We start from the raw sequence: 21,304 nt of genomic DNA, 5'->3' as shown, positions 1-21,304 counted from the left end.
TCTCTTACAAGCTCTAGTTCAGATATTATTTTAGTGCAAATAAATTAACCTTAGCAAGGGTTAACCTTTGCTTGCTCTGCTTACTGGCTCCACCTAGATTCATGATAAGTGGAGCAACTGTTTATAACCACTTGCTTTTTCTGCAAGAGCTGGCTTGTGCTTTTGTGTCACAGAGCTCCGAGAGATGGCTTTCTGGGTGATGGTCCTATGTGCTGTCCTGGCATGCATATTGGGGGGGCTCTATCTGGTGGGGGCGTTCCGCCAGAGGGGAGCCAAAGAGCCCCCTTTAGATAAAGGCCTCATTCCGTGGCTTGGACATGCACTGCACTACCGAAAGGACAGCGTTGCCTTCTTGCAAAGGATGCAGAAGAAGCATGGGGATATCTTCACGGTACTGCTTGGAGGATACTATTTCACTTTTGTGATGGACCCCCTCTCCTATGGAGCTATTGTGAAAGAAGCAAGAAGCAAGCTGGATTTCAACGCATATGCAACACAACTTGTGGCCCAAGTGTTTGGTTTTCAACCAGAAATGAGCACTCATAAGATAATAGAGAACGCCAGCGTGAAGCACCTCAAGGGCAATGGGCTCGTGGTGATGACCCAGGCCATGATGGACAGCTTGCACAGAGTGATGGGCCATAGCATGAGTTCAGCTGGAGGGGAGAAGTCCTGGAAACAGGATGGGTTGTTCCACTTCAGCTACAACATGGTCTTTAGGGCTGGCTATCTAGCCCTGTTTGGAAACACAACCAGCAAAGGTGAGAAGAACAAAGAAGATGCTGAGAGGTGTGACGTAACTCGCTCTGAAGATGTGTTTGTAGAGTTTCGCAAGTATGATAAACTCTTCCCAGGCTTTGCTTCTTCCACGCTGTCTCATGGAGAGAGAAAAGAGGCTGAGTCTCTGAAGAGACTATTCTGGAAACTCATGTCTGTGAAGGATGTATATGAGAGGAGTAACATCAGTGGCTGGATAACTGACCAGCAAGAGCAACTGGCTGAGGCTGGGATGCCTGAATACATGAGGGATAGATTTCTGTTTCTGCTCCTGTGGGCAGCTCAAGGTAATACTGGACCAGCTTCCTTCTGGCTTCTTGCCTACCTGATGAAAAATCCCAAGGCGATGGATGAGGTGAGGAAGGAAGTGGACAGAGTGGTGGGAGAATCTGGCCAGGAAGTGAGGGCAGGGGGTCCGGTGCTTAATGTCACCAAGGAGATGTTAGACAAGACCCCCATCTTGGACAGTGCTGTGCAAGAGACTCTGAGACTGGCAGCAGCCCCTACGCTGATCAGGGCTGTGTTAGTGGATCTAGAACTCAAGATGAACGATGGGAGAAAATACCTTCTGCGCAAAGGAGACAGAGTTGCCCTTTTCCCCTTTGTGGCAGCACATATGGATCCAGAAATCCACCCAGATCCCCATGTTTTCAAATATGACCGGTTCCTCAGCCTAGACGGCAGAAAAAAAGAATTCTACAAGAATGGAGAAAAGGTGAAATATTTCACCATGCCATGGGGTGCAGGGACTTCCATGTGCCCTGGGCGATACTTTGCTACCAATGAGGTGAAACTCTTTGCTTTCCTGATGCTGACATACTTTGATATGCAGCTGGTTAATGTGGAGGAGGAAATCCCTCCCGTAATCAAGAACCGCTATGGGTTTGGTGTGATGCAGCCCACACACGATGTTCAGTTCAGGTACCGACTTCGCCACTGAAGGTAGGAGGCAGAGGAAGCAACCTGGTATCACGTGCCTGTGAATCTTCAGGCCAAAATAAGTTTAAAAAGAGATCAAATGTATGTTTCTGGATGTGGGCAAAAGCTCGTGGGAGAACGTAACGCTTGCACAGAATGTTTGGTAGAAGCCATTATCATTTAACAAGTCATTTTATCCTACAGTTTTATTTTCCCATTGTTATGGAGTGAAGTGGAGACTGTGGGCCTTATAACTTTTTAAAGTGTGGTAGAATTGATAGCATGTAAGCTAATATTCTGTGCTAACAGTTATCTATCTAAGCCTCCAAGCTCAGGCCTGCTGCTTTCAAAGCATTGGAGTTAAGGGTTAGCAGAAAAGTAGTATTGGGTGGCGGTGGGGTGCTTGATCATTCTCACACTAAGATACTTTCATCTGCAACTCCTTCTTCTGGTTAAGGACTTTTAATCCTTAGTGCTGAAAGCTGAGGGCCCAAGTTAGAATCTCATCTCAGCTATGAACTCACTAGGTGGCCTTTGGCAAGCCAGGTGTATCTCATTCTCTTTGGGCTTGTACATGATTCCATTTGTCCCATGCCTAGAAAGCATGGGTCTGAATTGTTTCCCCATTATTCCACTTATTTCCCAGGGAAAACCCACTCCTTGGCTGTAAATCAGAACAAACGTCAATCTGCAGAAAACCCAATTGCTGTTTGCTCCAATTGAGCACTAAAGAATGGCTTTCCCCAGGGAAAGCAGCAGGACAAGACAAGGTGTGGATAAGCCCTGTGTCTCTACCCCCAATCTGAAGTGAGAGGTGTGTGTGTGTGTGTGTGTGTGTGTGTGTGTGTGTGTGTGTAGAACTAGGCACTGTGTTCCTCCCTTGCTTTGTGCACTATGAACCCCATGGAATGTCCTAACTTTAGAATTCAAAAGCTTCACCCGGACACATTTTCTTACCCAGCACACAGCACACATCCTGCCTAGTAAGCACACGTACAGGAGATTTCATCCAAAAGACCAAGCATACAAGCAAAAACCCCACAAACTTTTACTGCTCCCTCCCGCCACACAAACGTTTAGGTCCTAAACTGTTCTTCTTCTTATTCCCATCTAATGGTACTACGCAATGTCAGCCTTTTCCCTCGGAAAGGCTTGAACTGAATTGAATTGCCATTTGCTCCAGTTCAGCAGCAAAGAGCAGGTTTTTGTGGGGAAAGCATGGGGGGGGGGGAGAGAGACGCTCAGACACGGTGCTTTAGAGTGCTGAACTGAGCCTAGAAACGCGGCACAAAAGCAAGTCTGGATGAGACCTAAGATAGGAATATAGAGGAAACTGCTGTCATCCCAAGCAACTCATTTCCCAGTAGCTTCACTCTGCAGTTGTCATTAGCAAGCGGAATGGGCCTTCACCAAATAAGGACACAAGCTATTTTGTACACTAGGTACCTTTCATAACATGTACAGGACTTTGCCTCGTTATTTGCAAGGTGCAAGAGTTCCAGGTATGTGTCAACATTCATCTTTGCACCTGCAATCAACTTTATCTCTTTTATTTATTGTTGTGCAAGACAATGTCCTTGGGGCAAGCTTTGATTCTGGCTCCAATATCTTGAGTATCTTGAATATCTGTTGATGGCATGAGTACTTGTAGGTGTAAAGGCTTAAGCATAATTAAGAATGCATGCTTTTAACTGCTTTTATTTTCCCCACATCATCTGCTCTCAACTTGTATGGAAAATACCACCTCTGTGCTGCTCCTATGTTTTGTAATTTTGATTGTTATTATTTTGTTTGTCTGTACCTTTGTTTCTACATGAATGTAAAACCTTTAAAATTGAAAAGAAATACTTATGGGAAATGAATGGAATATGAGGAAACAATAAAGATAAAGATAAAGCAACTGTGTTGGGCAGGTTGCTTAGACATGTAATAAAAGTGTCATGCAAAGTGATTTGCTAACTGGTTATTTAAACTGTGTGCATTAATTTTCATCCTAAGAAACCCTTTCAGTCTATCATAACATAGTCGTCACCAACAACTCTGGCATAAAATCTTTATTAAAATAATTTATTTAACAAAACAGCTCAATATTCATAAATATCTTTAGTTGTGCTCAAAATACATGCAAATAGGAAAAGAGGTAAGTCACTTCATTCACATCATATACATAAGAAAAGATGCTGTTAGTCCGGATGCTGCTAGTAGAGTAAAAATACAAACCCTACATTAAAACACCTTCCTCCTCAAATGATGTTTACCTCCACAGATCAACTAAAACTTCAAACCGATTAAAACCATGACAAGCTTCAAAAAAGGAGCCAGCTCGCAAGCCAAGACCTTTCCTCCCTGTGAACTCTTATGTCAGCTCATCTTGCATGTGGGTTATTCTGACAGCAGAAATAATTTTCTTCATGTATTTTCAACATTCAGACTCTCTGCACTAACACTTCAGAATTTAAAGCTCAGTGGTCTGTTCTTGTTGGCTTGATTAAAGTTCCTCTAAAGACATTAAGGCAAAGTGGCTTGCTCAAGAAAAGTTCTTAGTTTGTTATCTTAAGGCCTAGTTCTTTCACCAAAGTCCATGGATTTCTGCTAGTACTTAACAGCTCACAACTGTTTAAGAATCAGTCTGATTCACAACCATTCACATTTTTACAGCCTTGATAAAGGTAAAGGACCCCTGGACAGTTAGGTTTGGCCTCTTGAATGTGTGTGTGGCATCAAAAGGTCAGAAATAATTCAGCTTCTTTGTTCCAGTGGCATATTCAAAAATTTCAACAATATAAGGCATATAGATTGCCAGTCAAACTATTTGAAAACAACAGGCTTCCAAGGCAGTGCATAAATTTGGTTGTTCCAGAAGAAATACCACATCAAGTCTAGCTAGCACAGCAAAAGAGGGAATATATTGATGGCAACTGAGATTACAGTTGTGCCAAACAAGGAATAACTTAGCCAGATAACAGAAACTTATGTCTTTGCTTGGAAGTCATCCTGGACTGCAAGGCTGCATGCAGCCCACTACTTGTGCTACGGTAAAAGACCTCAAATACACTCGCAGATAAGACTATGAACTATTCTCATATATGGACAAAACTCTTTGCATGCGAAAATGATGCACTTATGTGACATCTTTGACTCTCCAGCTGCTTATAATTAACAGGAACATCAAGCAATGATTCATAGCCGATAGGGTGCTAGAATTACTTCTGCGGACCTGCTGGGCATCCCTAGAAAAGTACAAAGTGATCTGCATTAGCATATCTTATTATATGATTAACTCCTGTGTTTCAGTGATAGGTTCCATTATTCCTGCAGGCTAAAACATTTCTCTCACATATCTGATCACGATCACCATATTTGTTCTGCTAGGTTATCATTCAGGGACTAACTACACCCTCACCAAATCTGAAGTTAATTAACCACAGAGAACAAGCTAATGGTTCCTTTACTGCAGAGCTTTCCAAACTGTGTGTTGCAACATGTTAGTGAGTCAGTTGCAGTGTGTAGGTGTGTCGCATGAAGACTTCCAGCACTCCTCCTAGGGCTGGAAAGGGGTTAGTTTAACCTCCAGTTTGCTAGTAAAACTGTGTCGTGAAATGATGCTTATCTAAAAAGTGTCAACAACATGAAATGTTTGGAAAGGTCTGCTTTATTGAAATAGTGTTTCTCTGAAATAGAGCACAGATAGCTTGTAACAGAGAGCTATAGGTAAAGGTAAAGGGACCCCTGACCATTAGGTCCAGTCGTGGCCAACTCTGGAGTTGCGGCACTCATCTCGCTTTATTGGCCGAGGGAGCCGGCGTACAGCTTCCGGATCATGTGGCCAGCATGACTAAGCCGCTTCTGGCAAACCAGAGCAGCACACGGAAACGCCGTTTACCTTCCCGCCGGAGTGGTACCTATTTATCTACTTGCACTTTTGACATGCTTTCGAACTGCTAGGTTGGCAGGAGCTAGAACCGAGCAACGGGAGCTCACCCCGTCGTGGGGATTCGAACCGCCGACCTTCTGATCGGCAAGTCCTAGGCTTCTGTGGTTTAACCCACAGCGCCACCTAGAGAGCTATACAAAGTACTATAAAGGCCATAAAGACTGACAACCCAATCAGTAGAAAACAACAGGTTTTGAATGAAGTTTGAAGCAGCACAGTATGAAGTCAGGCTTCCACAGCAAAATGGGAGGGGGATTTGATTACAGCTTATATTATAATAATATTCAACAAGAAATCCATTTCCTGAACTGTCAAAACAAGTTTCTTAGCTAGACAGTCATTCTGGCCAACATTACTCCAAGCCCCAAAGGACGTTCTTGGTTGCATCGAAGGATCACAGATTGCTCGTATTTTACAGACTCCTGTTGACAAATCAATTGTATGTTTTGCGACATTCTCTTCTTCTTCTTTAGCTGCTGAGCACCAGTGTTCTGCTTAGCTCAGAGAGTTTATAAAATTGTGTTCCTAGGAACCCATGAGTTACCTTGGAAAACATTTTTCAAGGCCTTTCTTACATTTTCAGATTGGAGCATCCAAAACTGACAAGTACACAATCACCAAAGAAGGAGATCCCAGAAGTTAGTCATAGATTCCAACACTGAACTGTTCTGGAGAGACAGGAAATTTCCCATAATGTTTCATCTAACCCATTATTATTGCCTCCCACCACAATTGTTCCACTCCATAATGACATCTTCAGATAAACAACATTGCAGGATAAATGAGAGATATGAATGACCCGTGACTTGGTATCCATTCATGAAAATACAGATTATGATTACTGTGGGTACATAAATATGCAGGTGAGCAGCAATCCTTTGACTCACACCTACTTGTGACCATTCCTTTTCAGTCCAGAAGCCAGAAATTATAATAAAACATTCCTAGGTGTGAGTAGGATCATGTAGAGATGGAAGTCTGAGAGTGATTCTCTCTGAAAGTGTTTCACTACACGGTCATCACGCCATACTTGGAACAGAGTAGAGCCCTTTTTCTTTCCCGCTCAGCTAGAAAGTTCCTCAGTTTAGTGGTGGAGAAAGTAACTGTTGCTTGTTGCCTCTCATCCAAACCTGTTTCTTGCAGCCATGGAGACTGAAGGCATTCAGATGCTATTGGCCGCCTCCTAAGTAGAGAAAAAGAATAACAGGTCCTAGGATCAGTTGTTTTGCTATCTCCAAGTGGAGGGAACTAATTCTGCTCGTTTCTCACCTGCTCGCAGTCATGGGATAGACCCTATACTTTACCCCTGCTTAGTATTAAAGGTAAAGGGACCCCTGACCATTAGGTCCAGTCGCAGACGACTCTGGGGTTGCGGCGCTCATCTCACTTTATTGGCCGAGGGAGCCGGCGTACAGCTTCCGGGTCATGTGGCCAGCATGACTAAGGACTTCTGGTGAACCAGAGCAGCGCACGGAAACGCCGTTTACCTTCCCGCTGGAGTGGTACCTATTTATCTACTTGTACTTTGACGTGCTTTTGAACTGCTAGGTTGGCAGGAGCAGGGACCGAGCAACGGGAACTCACCCCGTCATGGGGATTCGAACCGCCGGCCTTCTGATCGGCAAGTCCTAGGCTCTGTGGTTTAACCCACAGCGCCACCCGCATCCCTTTGCTGCTTAGTATTAGAGTGATTATTTCATCATGCTTGGGGAGCAGCCTCAGCTCAGCAGAAGAACACAATCAGAAGGGGGTGGGGAAAGAGAAATCAAATCTCTCACTTCTCTGTTTAGAAGGATTTCATGTAGATCTTGGGGGGGGGGGACTATTGCCTGAGGCATTAGAGAACTACTGCCAGTTGAGTGGGATGGACACAAGGATGTTGTGATGTATTGGAAGTGTGCTGGCCTGTGAGTGCACCCAACTAGTGATGTGCTACAAACAAGTGACAACTGCTCTTACCTACCTGCAGAATTCATCAGAGCCAAGTAGCTGGAGAACAGGCCAGTGCCTACCACCTTTCTTTTGGGACGCTAGGTTTTTGCTTGCCCAAAATAGGGGATGAATGAGTGGGCCATTGTAGCCTTGTCTCACAATACAGTGGTACCTCGGGTTATGGATGCTTCAGGTTACAGACACTTCAGGTTACAGACTCCACTAACCCAGAAATAGTACCTTGGGTTAAGAACTTTGTTTCAGGATGAGAATGACCGCTCCCCGCTTAAAACGGGGGGCGCCCTTTGCGTGGACGCGCGCAGCCCTGGATCTGGAGCGGCCCCATCAGCATAGGCTTGGCTGTGCCTTCCCTCAGGTGGGATACCTGGAGGTCCCTGCCTACCTCAGTCAGTTGTCCAATCCCACCTGGGGGAAGCGTTGCCAAGGAGACCAGGCCAGGTAGGGGGAGGATCTTACCTGGGAATCCTCACTTGGCTCCAGAGCTTCTCCCACCCTACCCACCCTCAGTTAATGTCTTCCTTTGCAGGTTAACTTTTCTTCACAGGTATGCGGGTGCTGCTACGATAAGGTCGCTGTTAAAGGGCCGGAAAGGAATTTCCCTGCATTGGCAGGTTTCGCCTTTCCCGTAGCAAAACGTCACAACTTTGGCGGTATCAGGCCTTGGGCGGAATCCTTTAGTCCATCTTCCTCTTTGCGACGGCGATACCAGGGTTCCCTGTTAAAGGGGTTTCTGAAGGGAGGCTTTGACCGTACGCCAAAAGGTCGTCATTGCTCTCCCCTGCGGCGGCGGCAGCGTAACGGGGGCGGCTATGTCTGCTTGAACATATGTTCTCCAGAGCCGGCCCATCCCCCTCCCCCACACACTGGATAACCCTGAAGCTCCCTAGGTCCCCGGCTGGGGACTGGGGAGGGAGAACGCCCAATGCCTGAGCCATTTGAAATTTAATAAAGTTGTGGCCAATTTAATCCCATAGCACGTTGTCTTGAGTCGTTATTACACATGATGGGGGGGGACCGCTCGGGATCTGGGGACTCCGCCTGTCCACGCAATAGAAATTGTGCTCCGGCGGTGCGAGGTACCACTGTACTCCAACCACACAAGGCTAGCTTGACTTCCCACAGGGTAGACTCACACACTGTCTAATTTCCATTACACAGTTTGGAAGTTTTATAAATTACTAAGTGGCTCCTGTGGCACAGTGGATCAGTGTTTCAGGCTGTTAACCAGAAGGTTGATGGTTCGAGCTCCCCCAGGGATGGCGGTGGGCAGAATTCTTGCATTGCAGGAAGTTGGACTAGATGATTCAAACTCCAGTGTTCTCAAGTGCTTAAGCTATTGGTTAATAAACTAGACCTAGTTTACCCCATAACCTGTCTCTTGCCTCTTTATTACTGATCTCCTAGGACAACTGCTTTTGGGGGTTCATTAGTTAAACTGAGATCACTTGAACGAGGCTCTCTTTTTGTGTGAGATACAGTGGAGGGAAACACACACACTCTATAATAATTAACTAATTCTTGAGAAAGTCTGCCTTAGATAAAGAGCAACCTTCGCACCATGGATTAGAGGACAGTGTGCTTTGTAGGAACGAAACGGCTCCTCCTGAAAGGCCTGCATAGCATTTGTTGAACTTGATTTTCTCTCTCTTCACAAGCCTCCCAAAGTCACAGGCACCCTCAGAGCTGATTGGATATTCAGCGCTCAGCCTGAGGACAGAGGAGAAGAGTATTAGAAATGGTTCTTTTTGCCCTTGGGCAGAAGCAAAGCAGCACATAAAAAAACCTCACAGTCTCCAACATTGATCCAGGGAAGCACGCAGATACTGTTTTAAATATCTTTCGTAGATGCTTTATTAACTAGACTTGTGCTCAGTCGAGATGACCCCTGCCATCGTCAAGTAAGTTCTTCTGGGAGAGATCTCCTCCTTGGTCCAATTCCATGCAGGGTGCTTGGAAAAGTGGAAGCACCCACAAGCCCACTCACCGCTTAGTCTTTAAGGGCTTCTGCAAGGCTTCCCATTCCTCCTCCTCTATTGGTTCTCTCCCATCACCACCACCACCAGGAAGTGGAGTTGTCACTCTGCCTGGGCTTGGATCATAGCCATCCCAGACCCCATCATGCTCTCATGGCCAAGCCACAGCCTCCCCTCACTTGCCTTCTCTTCTAGCTCCAGTCTCAACCAGACAGAGAAACGCAAGAAAACTTGGATGCAATTATCTAAGACGCATGTCGAAATAGAAACATAAAAGAACTAAATGATACAGACTTCCAACAGATTTATAGTCGTCAAAAAACCGAGCTGAAGAAGGCGTGTACTCCGAAACAGGGCCCTGTCCTGGTTACCACCACTGAACCGTACATCTGATTCACACTCCGGATACTCCTTTTTGGCCCCATTTGATCCTTCATTCTTTATTCTTTATTCTAATTTTATATAATGTGGACTCGTTTTGACTGCTATTGAGACTTGTATAAAACAATTGTTGTGCACTGGTATTTCATGTACCTTTGTACTATATCATTGTATATTTGAAACGACATTATTTCTGCACTTAAACGTTGTATCCAAACTTACCATTACTTTAAAACTATCATACTTATACGTTGTGTTTAAATCTACTACTAGCTTCAAACTGTTATTCTTAGCAGAATACACACGTTTTTCATTTCAACTCTTGAGTAGGAATTATTCCTTATATTGAAACTTTTGGCCAGAGTTCTTGATATATCCTTTTCAGTCCAGTCTCAACCAGGGCTTGACTAGCCGGCCTCCTATTCCAAGGAGTGGCAGCGTTCTCTCTCTTTCTCCAGCCTGTCTCTTTCCCTCTCGTCCCTTTTTTCCTTCTGTCTCAATGCAGCCTTAAATATCCATGCCCTTTCTCTGCTTCCCATCCAACTCTTGCCTCCTTCTGACCCTCCAAGACTTGCCTTATGGGCTCCTTTCACCTCTCCCTCCTCTGTCTCACTGCCCCTTTGTCTCCTGCCATCCACTGGGGTCCTTTCACTTACTCCTGTACCTCTTCTACCCATTTCTGTTCTTTATCTCTCCATTTCTCTCTTCTTTGGCTGGCTCCTGACTGCCTGGCAGCTGCCCACCAGGCAGCTTGCCTTCACCCCAGCCGATTTTTTTGGTTGTTTGCTGATCTTCAGTTTGGCCCACAAACTTGCAGTTGCCTACAGCTACTCTAGATGATGCTTCTAGGGCAGGTGAGGAAAGGAGCCACCACCCCAAGCTCTGTTATCATGTTAAGCACTTTCCCATCTTTATTCATCTCCACCCAACGTTTTACAAGCATCTTATTCTCACTCCCATTTCACAGAAGAGGCTCTCCAGTCTCTGTAGGGAGCTACGATGCGCAAGATTTCTAAGGCACCAGAAGAGCTTGTGGCTAATTGGGTTTAGATAAGCACATCTGCCCCATCTCAGATATTGTCAGGGACTGGCAGGATGTTGGGATTTCAGTTCCCACCAGCTGCCAGGAAGTAGCAAGAGCAGCAAGGTTGTTGATATCAGGTGATATCTCTCAGCGTGAGAAAGGAAGTCTGAGCCAATTCTCAATACAGGAGACACTGAGGAGTGGTGACTGGATTCTGATGATTGGGCACAGAGAGAAGGGGACTTGGAGACTGACTTGGAAGAAGGGATACATGAGCTGGGGAAAGCTGTAGCAGCCAGGAGATGAGAGGCACATAGCTGTCAACTGCACTGGCTCCTGGTGGAGTACAGGATCAGGTTTAAGGTGCTTGTTTTAACCTTTAAAGCCCTATACGGCCTAGGACCCTCGTACCTACGGGACCGCCTCTCCTGGTATGTCCCACAGAGGAGCTTACGGTCTTCAAACAAAAACATCTTGGAGGTCCCGGGCCACAGACAGGTTAGGCTGGCCTCAACCAGAGCCAGGGCTTTTTCGGCGCCACAACCCCAGGGTCGGTCACGACTGGACCTAATGGTCAGGGGTCCCTTTACCTTTACCTATTATTGTGTAAAGTAACAGTATCCTGGTGAATTTCTGTTCCAAGCCTCCTTTGCATGTTTTCTCCAGATCCGCTGTGCTTTGGTGGATTTTTAAGTTAATTATCCCTTTCCCAAACAGCCACGCACCCAAGAAAACGAAACTTGAAAAGACTTACATGATGAAAGCTGTTACTCCAACAGCCCAGATGTCTGTCTGTGGAACAGCTCCTTTGTCTGCCAGGAGTTCTGAAGCTAAGAAGACACATTTGTATTAGGGAAGCTTCCTTAGAAATGCAAATGTTGGTACTTACCATGATAAGCTCCTCCTCTGTAGGAAGAGGATCCTGTGTGGGCTGTTGCCACCCACCTATCCACTGGCAGGAAGTCAAACTTTTGAGAGGGTACACCCAGTGGACAGGGTGATCCCCTCACTAGTTCAATTTGTGTGTAAGCTAGTAAACCAATAGCCAAAAAATAAACAACTTATCAGAAAAAGGAAAGAAAAGAGCACAACCTGTTAAGGGAAAAGAACTCGGTTGTGATGGCCTGGGACTCAGGCTCGGACTAAGAGCCAGAGGAGTCTCAGTCTGCACTGGACCCTTTGCCTCAGGAGGAAGCTGAACCAAGTCTGGGGCCTGATTCTGAAGAGCCCCAGTCTGCACAGGTTTCCCTGCAACAAACACCAGCTGGGCCGAGTCAGGGGCCTGAGCCTGCCCTGGCTCCAGATGCGGGGATTACCTTGTTGCCGTCAGCTGGGCCATCACTTACAGCTGCTCCACTACCAGTTGGGTCAGGGCAGGCTGAGGCGGCCCCTGGGTCTAGTAACCCACTGGTGTCTCCCGAGCTGCAGAGACTGAGGTCTGAGAGAAGGAGATACCCGAGTACTTGCAGGAGGAGTGCTCGCCTTCGGGTGAAACAGGGAGGTGAGTCGCCGGGGGATCAGGACCGGCCGTTACCCCGACAGAGATAAAAGGCTGCTGGAGCCTGCCCCAGGTTGCGGGAGCAACGTTGCTGTTTGCCAGAACCTGTCTGAGATCCTGTGCCTGACCTTGCCTGGTTTCCTGCCTTGGCCCTGTCGGACTGACTCCTTGCGGAACCCTTGGATTCAGGACCGGACCTGGACTGCATTGCTCGGGTTACCCGTGGGCCCAGCACATCAGTTGTCCCACAGTGGAAACATAACATTCTAGGTCAGCCAGTCCCTGGGGCTCAGTCCCCAAAAGCTGTAATGACCCATGTAACGTGGCACAGGTGAAGAAGAGAAGAAAACCCTGGTATGGGCTGAAGAGTAAGAGAAGATGAAAGGGAAACATGGGGGAGGGGAGACAGGAGATCCCTGACCATTGTTGGTGTGAGTGCTTTATGCTCCCAGGGAAAGCTCAACTGTCTGCGTCTGATGGTCTCCCCTGCACTGCCTGGTGCCCTTCCTCCCTATAGAGAAGGAACTTATCACAGTAAGTTCCAACGTTTGCGTCTCCTGTAGTGGAGGAAGGGAATCCTGTGTAGGATGTGTCTCTGTGGGCTCTTACCTAAGTGGTGTTCACTACCTGTCGAAGCACTCAGCTTCCAAAGGAGACCTTGGCTGAGGCGTGTCTAGCTTGCAATGCCTCTCAAAGCCAGAAGGTGAGGACCGGGTGCTTACCCTGCATATGCCACCCAGAGGGGATTGGGTCCCAAACAGTGCTTCTGGTGGAATAGACTCTGCTTCCCAAAGAGGCTTCCCCTCTCATAGCATCTGGTAATGCCAGCTTTTATACAGCGTGCCAGTGGAGTGTCTGCAGGAAGCTAGGATGGTAGAGATTACAATCCTAATTCTCTTAGGCCGTCCCTCTCTACAACAGGTATGGAGTTGTAACCAATCTGACTCTGGGTGGTGGACTAATTGCTGTGACACCAGGGTCCACCCTGGAGGGTAGGGGCAAAGGGTCTGCCACTGATAAGGCCATGAGTTTTGTGAATCAGCCCCTGCCCCCGGCAAGAAAAGAGTCACGACAATAATCTCATCTGGTGCAAATCTAACATCCCTGAGAAGTCTCAATTAGAGCAGTGGGAGGAAAGGTGTATAGAAGCCCCGTACCCAGCCAGGCAGAGGTCAGGGAATCCATGCCCAGCACTCCCTGAGTCCCGAATCAGGAGAAGAGCTCCACCTTTTGGTCTTCTGAATTTGTGAACTGCTCTGTGTCCTGGGCAGCTGTTTACCAGCTACATCTGGTACGCAGGCTGAGACCCTATCTGCCCACGGACTGCCTTGCCAGAGTGGTGCATGCTCTGGTTATCTCCCGCTTGGACTATTGCAATGCGCTCTTTGTCGGGCAACTTTGAAGGTGACTACAACTAATGCAGAATGTGGCAGCTAGACTGGTGACTGGGAGTGGCCTTCGAGACCACATAACACCGGTCTTGAAAGACCTACATTGGCTCCCAGTACGTTTCCGAGCACAATTCAAAATGTTGGTGCTGACCTTTAAAGCCCTAAACGGCTTCGGCCCAGTATATCTGAAGGAGCGACTCCACCCCATCGTTCTACCCGGACACTGAGGTCCAGCGCCGAGGGCCTTCTGGTGGTTCCCTCACTGCAAGAAGCCAAGTTACAGGGAACCAGGCAGAGGGCCTTCTCGGTAGTGGCACCCACCCTGTGGAACACCCTCCCACCAGATGTCAAAGAGAACAACAACTACCAGACTTTTAGATGACATCTGAAGGCAGCCCTGTTTAGAGAAGCTTTTTAAGGTTTGAGGCATTGAGATATTTTAATATTGTGTTGGAAGCTGCCCAGAGTGGCTGAGGAAACCCAGCCAGATGGGTGGGGTATAAATAATAGTGGTGGTAGTGGCGCCTGCCCTGTGGAACGCCCTCCCTTCAGATGTGAAGGAAATAAGCAGCTATCCTATCTTTAAAAGACATCTGAAGGCAGCCCTGTTTAGGGAAATTTTTAATATTTAATGCTGTATTGTTTTTAACACTCGATTGGGAGCCGCCCAGAGTGGCTGGGGAAACTCAGCCAGATGGGCAGGGTATAAATAATAAATGATGATGATGATGATGATGATGATGATGATGGACAGGTCTACTCTTGGAAGACCACAGCGACCCACTATTTGCTGGAACACCTGTGGAAAAAAGCTCCACACTAGCTTGGGAGACCTGTTGGCGGCTGAACATGTCTTTTCAGACGTTGGAGGCGCCTGATACATGCTCTACTGATAGAGATTCTGGATACCGTTCTGCCCTAGACAGGAGATTGGTGGCCTTCTGCACGAGGACCTGCCACTTGGTTCCACATTCTGTCCATGTATATGCTTTGGTAGCAGTGTTGTCTAGGGTCTCTCAGCCTGTTGGTGAGAGTCTGAGCTGATCAAGATGTTGTTCCTTAGATGGTCCACCACAGCTACCAGCAACTTCAAGAACATCCTGGGGCTGAGGACCAATCCAAGGTGAGGCATTTGTACTGGAGATTCCTGCCCTGATATGCAAAATGCAGAAATCTGCAATGAGATGGGTAAACTGGTATGTGGAGGTAAGCATTGATCAGGTCCAGGGAAGCAATGCAGTCCCCAGAAATGAGGCCTTCTAGGATGCTCTTCAAGGTCTACATTCTGAATTTCTTTTGGTTCAGCTATCAATTGACCCTCCTGAGATCCAGGATGAGATCCTCCATTTCCCCAACTTCTTTGGAACCATAATGAGAGTAGCGTAGCAGCCAGATTCCTCCTTATGATTCTGGCACAGGCTCTGTTGCCCTGATATCCAGCAAATGCTGGATCTCCTGAAACATCAGGAGATGTTTCTGTGATTTCTTGGAGTGAGCAGAGGAAATGAAATGGTGGTGGTTGGGAGAGCTGCTCAAACTCTATCCTGTAATGCTCTCAGTCATTACTTCCCAGTAACTGAGGAAGTGCTTGCAGCTTCCCCCACATCAGAAGCTGGTCTGAGTCTGGGCTGTTGCTGTTGCTGGGACTGTCTCCTGCCACCCCTGTTGTTACTACCCTGAGGCTGCTTGAAGTAGGTGTTCTGCCTATGCTGGTTTCTTGTTTATATTGCACAAATTGCATTTTTAAAGATATAAAACAACTTCTTTCTTAAAGGAAATGTGTTTTCTTTGAAAAATGTGAGTGCATCAAATATGTTGGTTACAGAAATGCTTACTGTAAGTAAATGATTAATTGTTTTCATTCTTCTCTTACATGTGTTGCAATGATATTCAGGTTGGCTTCTCCTAGTATAGTATTAATCCATGCAGTTACAGTCGAAGTGAATTTTCCTTCAAAGGAAAAGTTAAGAAAGCAAGCTTTACAAACCCTTTGAGCAACTACTACAAAGAGTCAGCATCACCAAAACCAATAAACAAAAACCAGTCAGGACCCACAACACAACTGAGGATCAATTAATGAGTAAACTTTAATAAGAGCCAAAAAGTAAAGCAAAGTACTAACTCTCTTTCTCCCCAATCACCCCCAATTATTTGGGCTTCTTATTTTCAAGATACCACAAAACAAACAAATGCCAATATCCCTGGAGACATGAAAATGGATACTTGTTGATGGGCATTGATCAACAGTAACAAAACTGAAAATACCAAAATGTATTGAATAAACATCTTTCGCAAGAAAGCCAGGAGAATTGCAAATGATTATGAAATGTTCACAAACTGGACTGGACTGGACTGGACATGACATTCTTTTTACAGAATGTAGATTACAACAGACCAGATATAGGCAAGGGTATGTGGGGGAAATGTGACCAGCTGCAGGGCAGTGAACCCCGTCCCTGGTAGCAAGCATGAGTTTTATGCCTTAGAGAGACAACATTTATAACACATAAGACAGGGAGAGAGTTTGTGGAAACCATCATACAGGAAAGAGAGGACAAATACTCCAATCTAATGCACATCAAATATTCCACAAAAGAGCCCCCAAAAGTTGAAAGGCCATCTATCTCCACTTTATTTCTTAACAATGTTTAAAAAAGATGTGAGATAATAGAATCATAGAATGGTAGAGTCAGAAGGGAGCCCGAGGGTCATCTAGTCCAACCCCCAGCAATGCAGGAATCTCAACTAAAGCATTCAGGACAGATGGATAGATAAAATGCACCATTGAGTGATACTTGCATCTACCAAACTTTACTGGGCAAAGAGCACATTCTTCTACAAGTTTTGACCCACAAATAGAAACATACGATTGATTTCTTTTTAAACTTATTTTGGCCTGAAGATTCACAGGCACATGATACCAGGTTGCTTCCTCTGCCTCCTACCTTCAGTGGCGAAGTCGGTACCTGAACTGAACATCGTGTGTGGGCTGCATCACACCAAACCCACAGCGGTTCTTGTTTATGGGAGGGATTTCCTCCTCTACGTTAACCAGCTGCATATCAAAGTATGTCAGCATCAGGAAGGCAATGAGTTTTAGCTCATTGGTAGCAAAGAAACGCCCAGGGCACATGGCCCCTGCACCCCAAGGCATGGAGAAATATTTCACCTTTTTCCCATTCTTATAGAATTTCTTTTTTGTGCCGTCTAGGCTGAGGAACCGGTCATATTTGAAAACATGGGGATCTGGGTGGATTTCTGGATCCATATGTGCTGCTACAAAGGGGAAAAGGGCAACTCTGTCTCCTTTGCGCAGAAGATATTTTCTTCCATCGTTCATCTGGATTTCTAGATCCACCATCACAACCCTGATCAACAGTGGTGTTGTGGCCAGTCTCAAAGTCTCTTGCACAGCACTGTCCAAGATGGGGGTCTTGTCTAACATCTCTTTGGTGATATTAAGCACCGCACTCCCTGCCCTCACTTCCTGGCCAGATTCTCCCACCACTCTGTCCACCTCTTTCCTCACCTCATCCATCGCCTTGGGATTTTTCATCAGGTAGGCAAGAAGCCAGAAGGAAGCTGGTCCAGAATTAGCTTGAAGTGCCCAGAGCAACGTGAAAAAAAACCGCCCCTGCATGTATTCAGGCATCCCAGCCTCATCCAGGTGTTTTTGCAGGTCAGTTATCCAGCCACTGATATTTTCCTTCTTATATACTTCCTTTACAGACGTGATGTTCCAGAAGTGTCTCTTCAGAGACTCTGCTTCCATTTTATCTCTGGGAGACAACGTAGAAGAAGCTAATCCCGGGAAAAAATTATCAAATTTGCAAAACTCTGCGAATAAATCTTCAGAGTCAGCTAGGTCACTCCTCTCAGCATCTTCTTTGTTCTTCTCACCTTTGCTGGTTGTATTTCCAAACACAGCAAGATATCCGGCCTTAAAGAGCATGTTGTAGCTGAAGTGGAACAACCCATCCTGTTTCCAGGAATTCTGCCCTCCTGCTGAACTCAGGCTATGGCGCATTACTCTGTGCAAGCTGTCCATCATGGCCTGGGTCATCACCATGAGCCCATCGCCTCTGAGGTGCTTTGTGTTGACTTCCTCTAGTACCTTATGAGTCATTTCTGAATGCTGAAACCCAAACACTTGGTCCACAATTTGTGTTACATATAAAGTGAAATCCAGCTTGGTTCTTGCTTCCTTTAGAATAGCTCCATAGGAGAGGGGGTCCATCACAAAGGTGAAATAGTATCCTCCAAGCAGTACCGTGAAGATGTCCCCATGCTTCTTCTGCATCCTTTGCAAGAAGGCAACGCCGTCCTTTTGGAAGTGCAATCCATGTCCAAGCCACGGAATGAGGCCTTTATCTAAAGGGGGCTCTTTGGCTCCCCTCTGGCGGAACGCCCCCACCAGATAGAGCCCCCCCAATATGCATGCCAGGACGGTGCATAGGACCATCACCCAGAAAGCCATCTCTCGGAGCTCTGTGACACAAAAGCACAAGCCAGCTCTTGCAGAAAAAGCAAGTGGTTATAAACAGTTGCTCCACTTATCATGAATCTAGGTGGAGCCAATAAACAGAGCAAACAAAGGTTAACCCTTGCTATGGTTAATTTATTTGAACTAAAATAATATCCAGTGTACCTTATGCAAAGAAAACCATAAAGATAATTAACAAACTGGGATTTGGAATGGATGGAAGTATGTCTTTTTAATCCCTATTGTAGTTAATTAATTTTTTTAATAAAAAGCCCTATAAATTGGAAGTATTCAGCTTTTAAGCACCTATCTCCTTCGTTATTTTTAAGCAACATAGATTTATATTAATAGATCTAACTTGTGAACAAAAGAAGGGAGGCAATAAAAGATGGCGACGGAGGTAGCAGCCTAATTATAGCCTCCGATTTCAACTAAGCGTTTTTATTAGTTTTAGCCTCTTCAAGACCCCAAAACTGCACCTTAAGGACCTTAAAGACTGTTGGCTGTCTGTCTTGTCGCCTCGTTTTAATTAGTTTATTCTTTTATTGTTTTATTGTTTTATCGTCGCACTCTTTACTGATACTGCTACACTGACTTACAACCTTGGACCTCCCGGACGACGGATTGGCTTGAAATACAACCAAAGAAGCAGAGGAAACCGTTGAACTCCATTGAGCCTAACCTCGATAAGATAAGTCCAAGAACTCCCCCATGAATACCCTCCCGCCCCAAGTTAAGGCTTAAAGAGGGAAAGGTAGGGAGGCTCCCTGATCCAACAGCCTGGACACCGGTTTTCCAAACTTTACCTCTACCTTTATTTCTACAATAAAGTGCCCAATAAGGGAAGCTTTCAACCTAGAGAATGGTGTTTACAAGACAGAGCTATAAAGAGCTGGGAATTCCCCTCATCAAAGCGGCTGAACCCTCTACAAGAGGAAGGCAGGTGAAAATCTCACAATATTTTAAACCGAAAACAGACAAAATAAATAATGCTGACAAACGACACCCCCACGAATGGTCCATAGACCGCACCAGGTACGGGGAGCTAATGGAAACAGACGAAGAAGGGGTGGGAGTCAGTCTGGCAATGGAAATAAAACAAGTTGCCATAGGAGATGAAACCTCAGTGAATCAACCGGGGCTGGAGCAGGAACAAGAGTCACAAGAGGAAAACCCAGTAATTAAGACAGATGAGCCCTCCCAGGGACCAGGGCCCAGGGAGAAGATGGGGTTTCACATTGTGACGAATGGGGACCTGGAGGACACAAGAGCCCAATATCTGGACTTGGAATGCCTCCCCTACGTACTAACAGGGCTATATAATGATCTGTTAAATGAACAAAAGTTGCAGATAGGCAGAGATCTGGGACACATCAAAGACTTCCTCTCAGAATGCTTGGGCCTACTTACCACTTTGACTGAAATAACTAGGAGAATAGACAACTTGCATTCATATAAAATTCTCTCTAGCACACCAAACGATAACACCAGCAAGAAAAATAAAACCCGACATAATGTGGAAAAAAGGAAAACATCTAGGATCAAAGCAAACCAGAAGGGAAACTTAATTGACCCTAAGAAACCCCTCTTAAAGGGGAAGTGCCCCAGGAATAAAGAGAAGAAGCCCAAGAGCGTAAAAATGGGAAGGAAGACAAAGCTCCCATCTCGAACAAAGAAAATGAACCTCACAAGACTATTTAAGCTATTAGAAAATTCAAATCCAACGAACCCAGCTAACCCAGTCCTGCCACCCCTTGATAAAAGCCGAAGCCCAAGCCCAAATAAAAACCTCCATAAGGCTGGGCTTTTCAATTCAACAGAAGAACTCCATAAGGCTAGGCTACATAATTCAACAGAGCAGCTAGCGCTCCCGAATGGAACCGCGGGAAAATCAAGAGAAAACCCGATCCCTAAGCAAGAAACTACTCCTAAAACAACATACTCTCGCAGAAATCTAATTCTAAACAAACAAAAACTCATCATCCTACCTGTATACATGCACAAAGATCTCCTTTCTCCAGCACAACAGAGAATTTATATTCTCAAGAAAACTGAATTAGCCGTCAGAGGGTTCGTCCCAGCAGAAAACATCATTAATGTTAAATTTCTGCCATCAGACAAGGACCTAAGCAGAGTTGTGGTAACATTCAGAGACTGGCACACAACCAAACTAGTTTCAGACAATAAGGACAAGCTACAAAGGGTTGGATTGCAGGTGACTCGCCTATTCGAAGTGTCCGGTACTCCCACTCCTCTCATCGAAACAATCAAGACTGATAAGATAAAAACAAAGCCGACAATGTCTATGACAGACGAGAACTGTAAGATGCTTCAACTAGAGGCAGACAAAGCCCCAAACCAGCTGGCTAAAAGAACAAAAACCCTATCCCCAAATCACGTACCAGATGAAAGCTCCAACATAGAGAAGGAAAACCGCTTCATAGCAACTATTGAACAAATACATAAAGCTCAGGACGCACTAATTGAAAGATTAGCATCCATAAGGAAAACTATTACACTCCTAGCCACACCCGTCACCAGGGAATTTAACTATGCAACCTATACCACAAAACCTCTATCCAACAGTGAGTGGATACTAAGGCTATTCCTATCGCCAGAGGAACTCGGACCTACGGAACCACCTATAACAAAGAAAACAATAACACATCAAGCTGAAATAGCGGTACCACCAGGCAAGAACGGTTCAATCTTTGTGGACAACCTAGGAGCCCTAGACACCATCCACACGGACTGAAATAAGGTCACGGGGAAAGAACGCCCCTCTGGGACACTAAAATGTGTCCAAGTTCACACCGTGCCAAAATGTCCCACTACACACCCCAAAATGGACATAATGAATGATAAATCCCAAATTGGCTATAAACCTAAGCTTGATTGTCCCTTGAGATGTCTGACAACCAAAAATCACAAGCTGACCACCTGTACGTGGAACATCGCAGGGTGGGGAGCTA

The 21,304-nt window shown here is 45.8% G+C and overlaps 3 protein-coding genes and 1 pseudogene across 25 annotated transcripts in view; 2 read left to right on the top strand and 2 right to left on the bottom strand.

The window, feature by feature from the left end:
• LOC308459086 (7-alpha-hydroxycholest-4-en-3-one 12-alpha-hydroxylase-like) overlaps window positions 1–21,304 on the top strand; it is a 393,862-nt gene that overhangs the window by 44,292 nt on the left and 328,266 nt on the right. The gene's annotated exons all lie outside the window — the stretch shown is intronic.
• On the top strand, window positions 128–3,654 carry LOC308459083 (5-beta-cholestane-3-alpha,7-alpha-diol 12-alpha-hydroxylase-like). The gene has a single exon (XM_080974169.1). It carries the CDS (start codon window positions 185–187, stop codon window positions 1,715–1,717), a length of 1,533 nt encoding a protein of 510 aa, XP_080830295.1. The 5' UTR covers window positions 128–184; the 3' UTR covers window positions 1,718–3,654.
• The window catches only part of OBSCN (obscurin, cytoskeletal calmodulin and titin-interacting RhoGEF), a 264,501-nt gene continuing 248,526 nt past the window's right edge, over window positions 5,330–21,304 (bottom strand). For all 22 annotated transcript variants that reach the window (XM_080973891.1, XM_080973911.1, XM_080973892.1 and 19 more), the window contains 3 exons: window positions 11,715–11,790; window positions 9,140–9,289; window positions 5,330–6,812 (listed from right to left, as the gene is read on the bottom strand). In XM_080973891.1, coding sequence (XP_080830017.1) covers window positions 6,638–6,812; window positions 9,140–9,289; window positions 11,715–11,790 — 401 coding nt within the window. In that variant the 3' untranslated portion in view covers window positions 5,330–6,637. The remainder of the gene's footprint in view (window positions 6,813–9,139; window positions 9,290–11,714; window positions 11,791–21,304) is intronic.
• Window positions 15,919–21,185, bottom strand: LOC308459084 (5-beta-cholestane-3-alpha,7-alpha-diol 12-alpha-hydroxylase pseudogene; annotated as a pseudogene). Its single transcript has one exon. The product of its transcript is annotated as a 5-beta-cholestane-3-alpha,7-alpha-diol 12-alpha-hydroxylase pseudogene (transcript).

Source organism: Podarcis pityusensis (genome assembly GCF_964106645.2).
Source record: "Podarcis pityusensis genome assembly, chromosome: 12".
In the NCBI taxonomy this organism is placed as follows: Eukaryota; Metazoa; Chordata; class Lepidosauria; order Squamata; family Lacertidae; genus Podarcis; species Podarcis pityusensis.
The sequence above is the reverse complement of the archived record's forward strand: the minus strand, read 5'-3'. Positions and strand labels throughout refer to the sequence as shown.

Coding starts and splice junctions, on each gene's coding strand:
- LOC308459083 (XM_080974169.1), top strand. CDS start 185: ATGGCTTTCTGGGTGATGGTCCTATGTGCTGTCCTGGCATGCATATTG.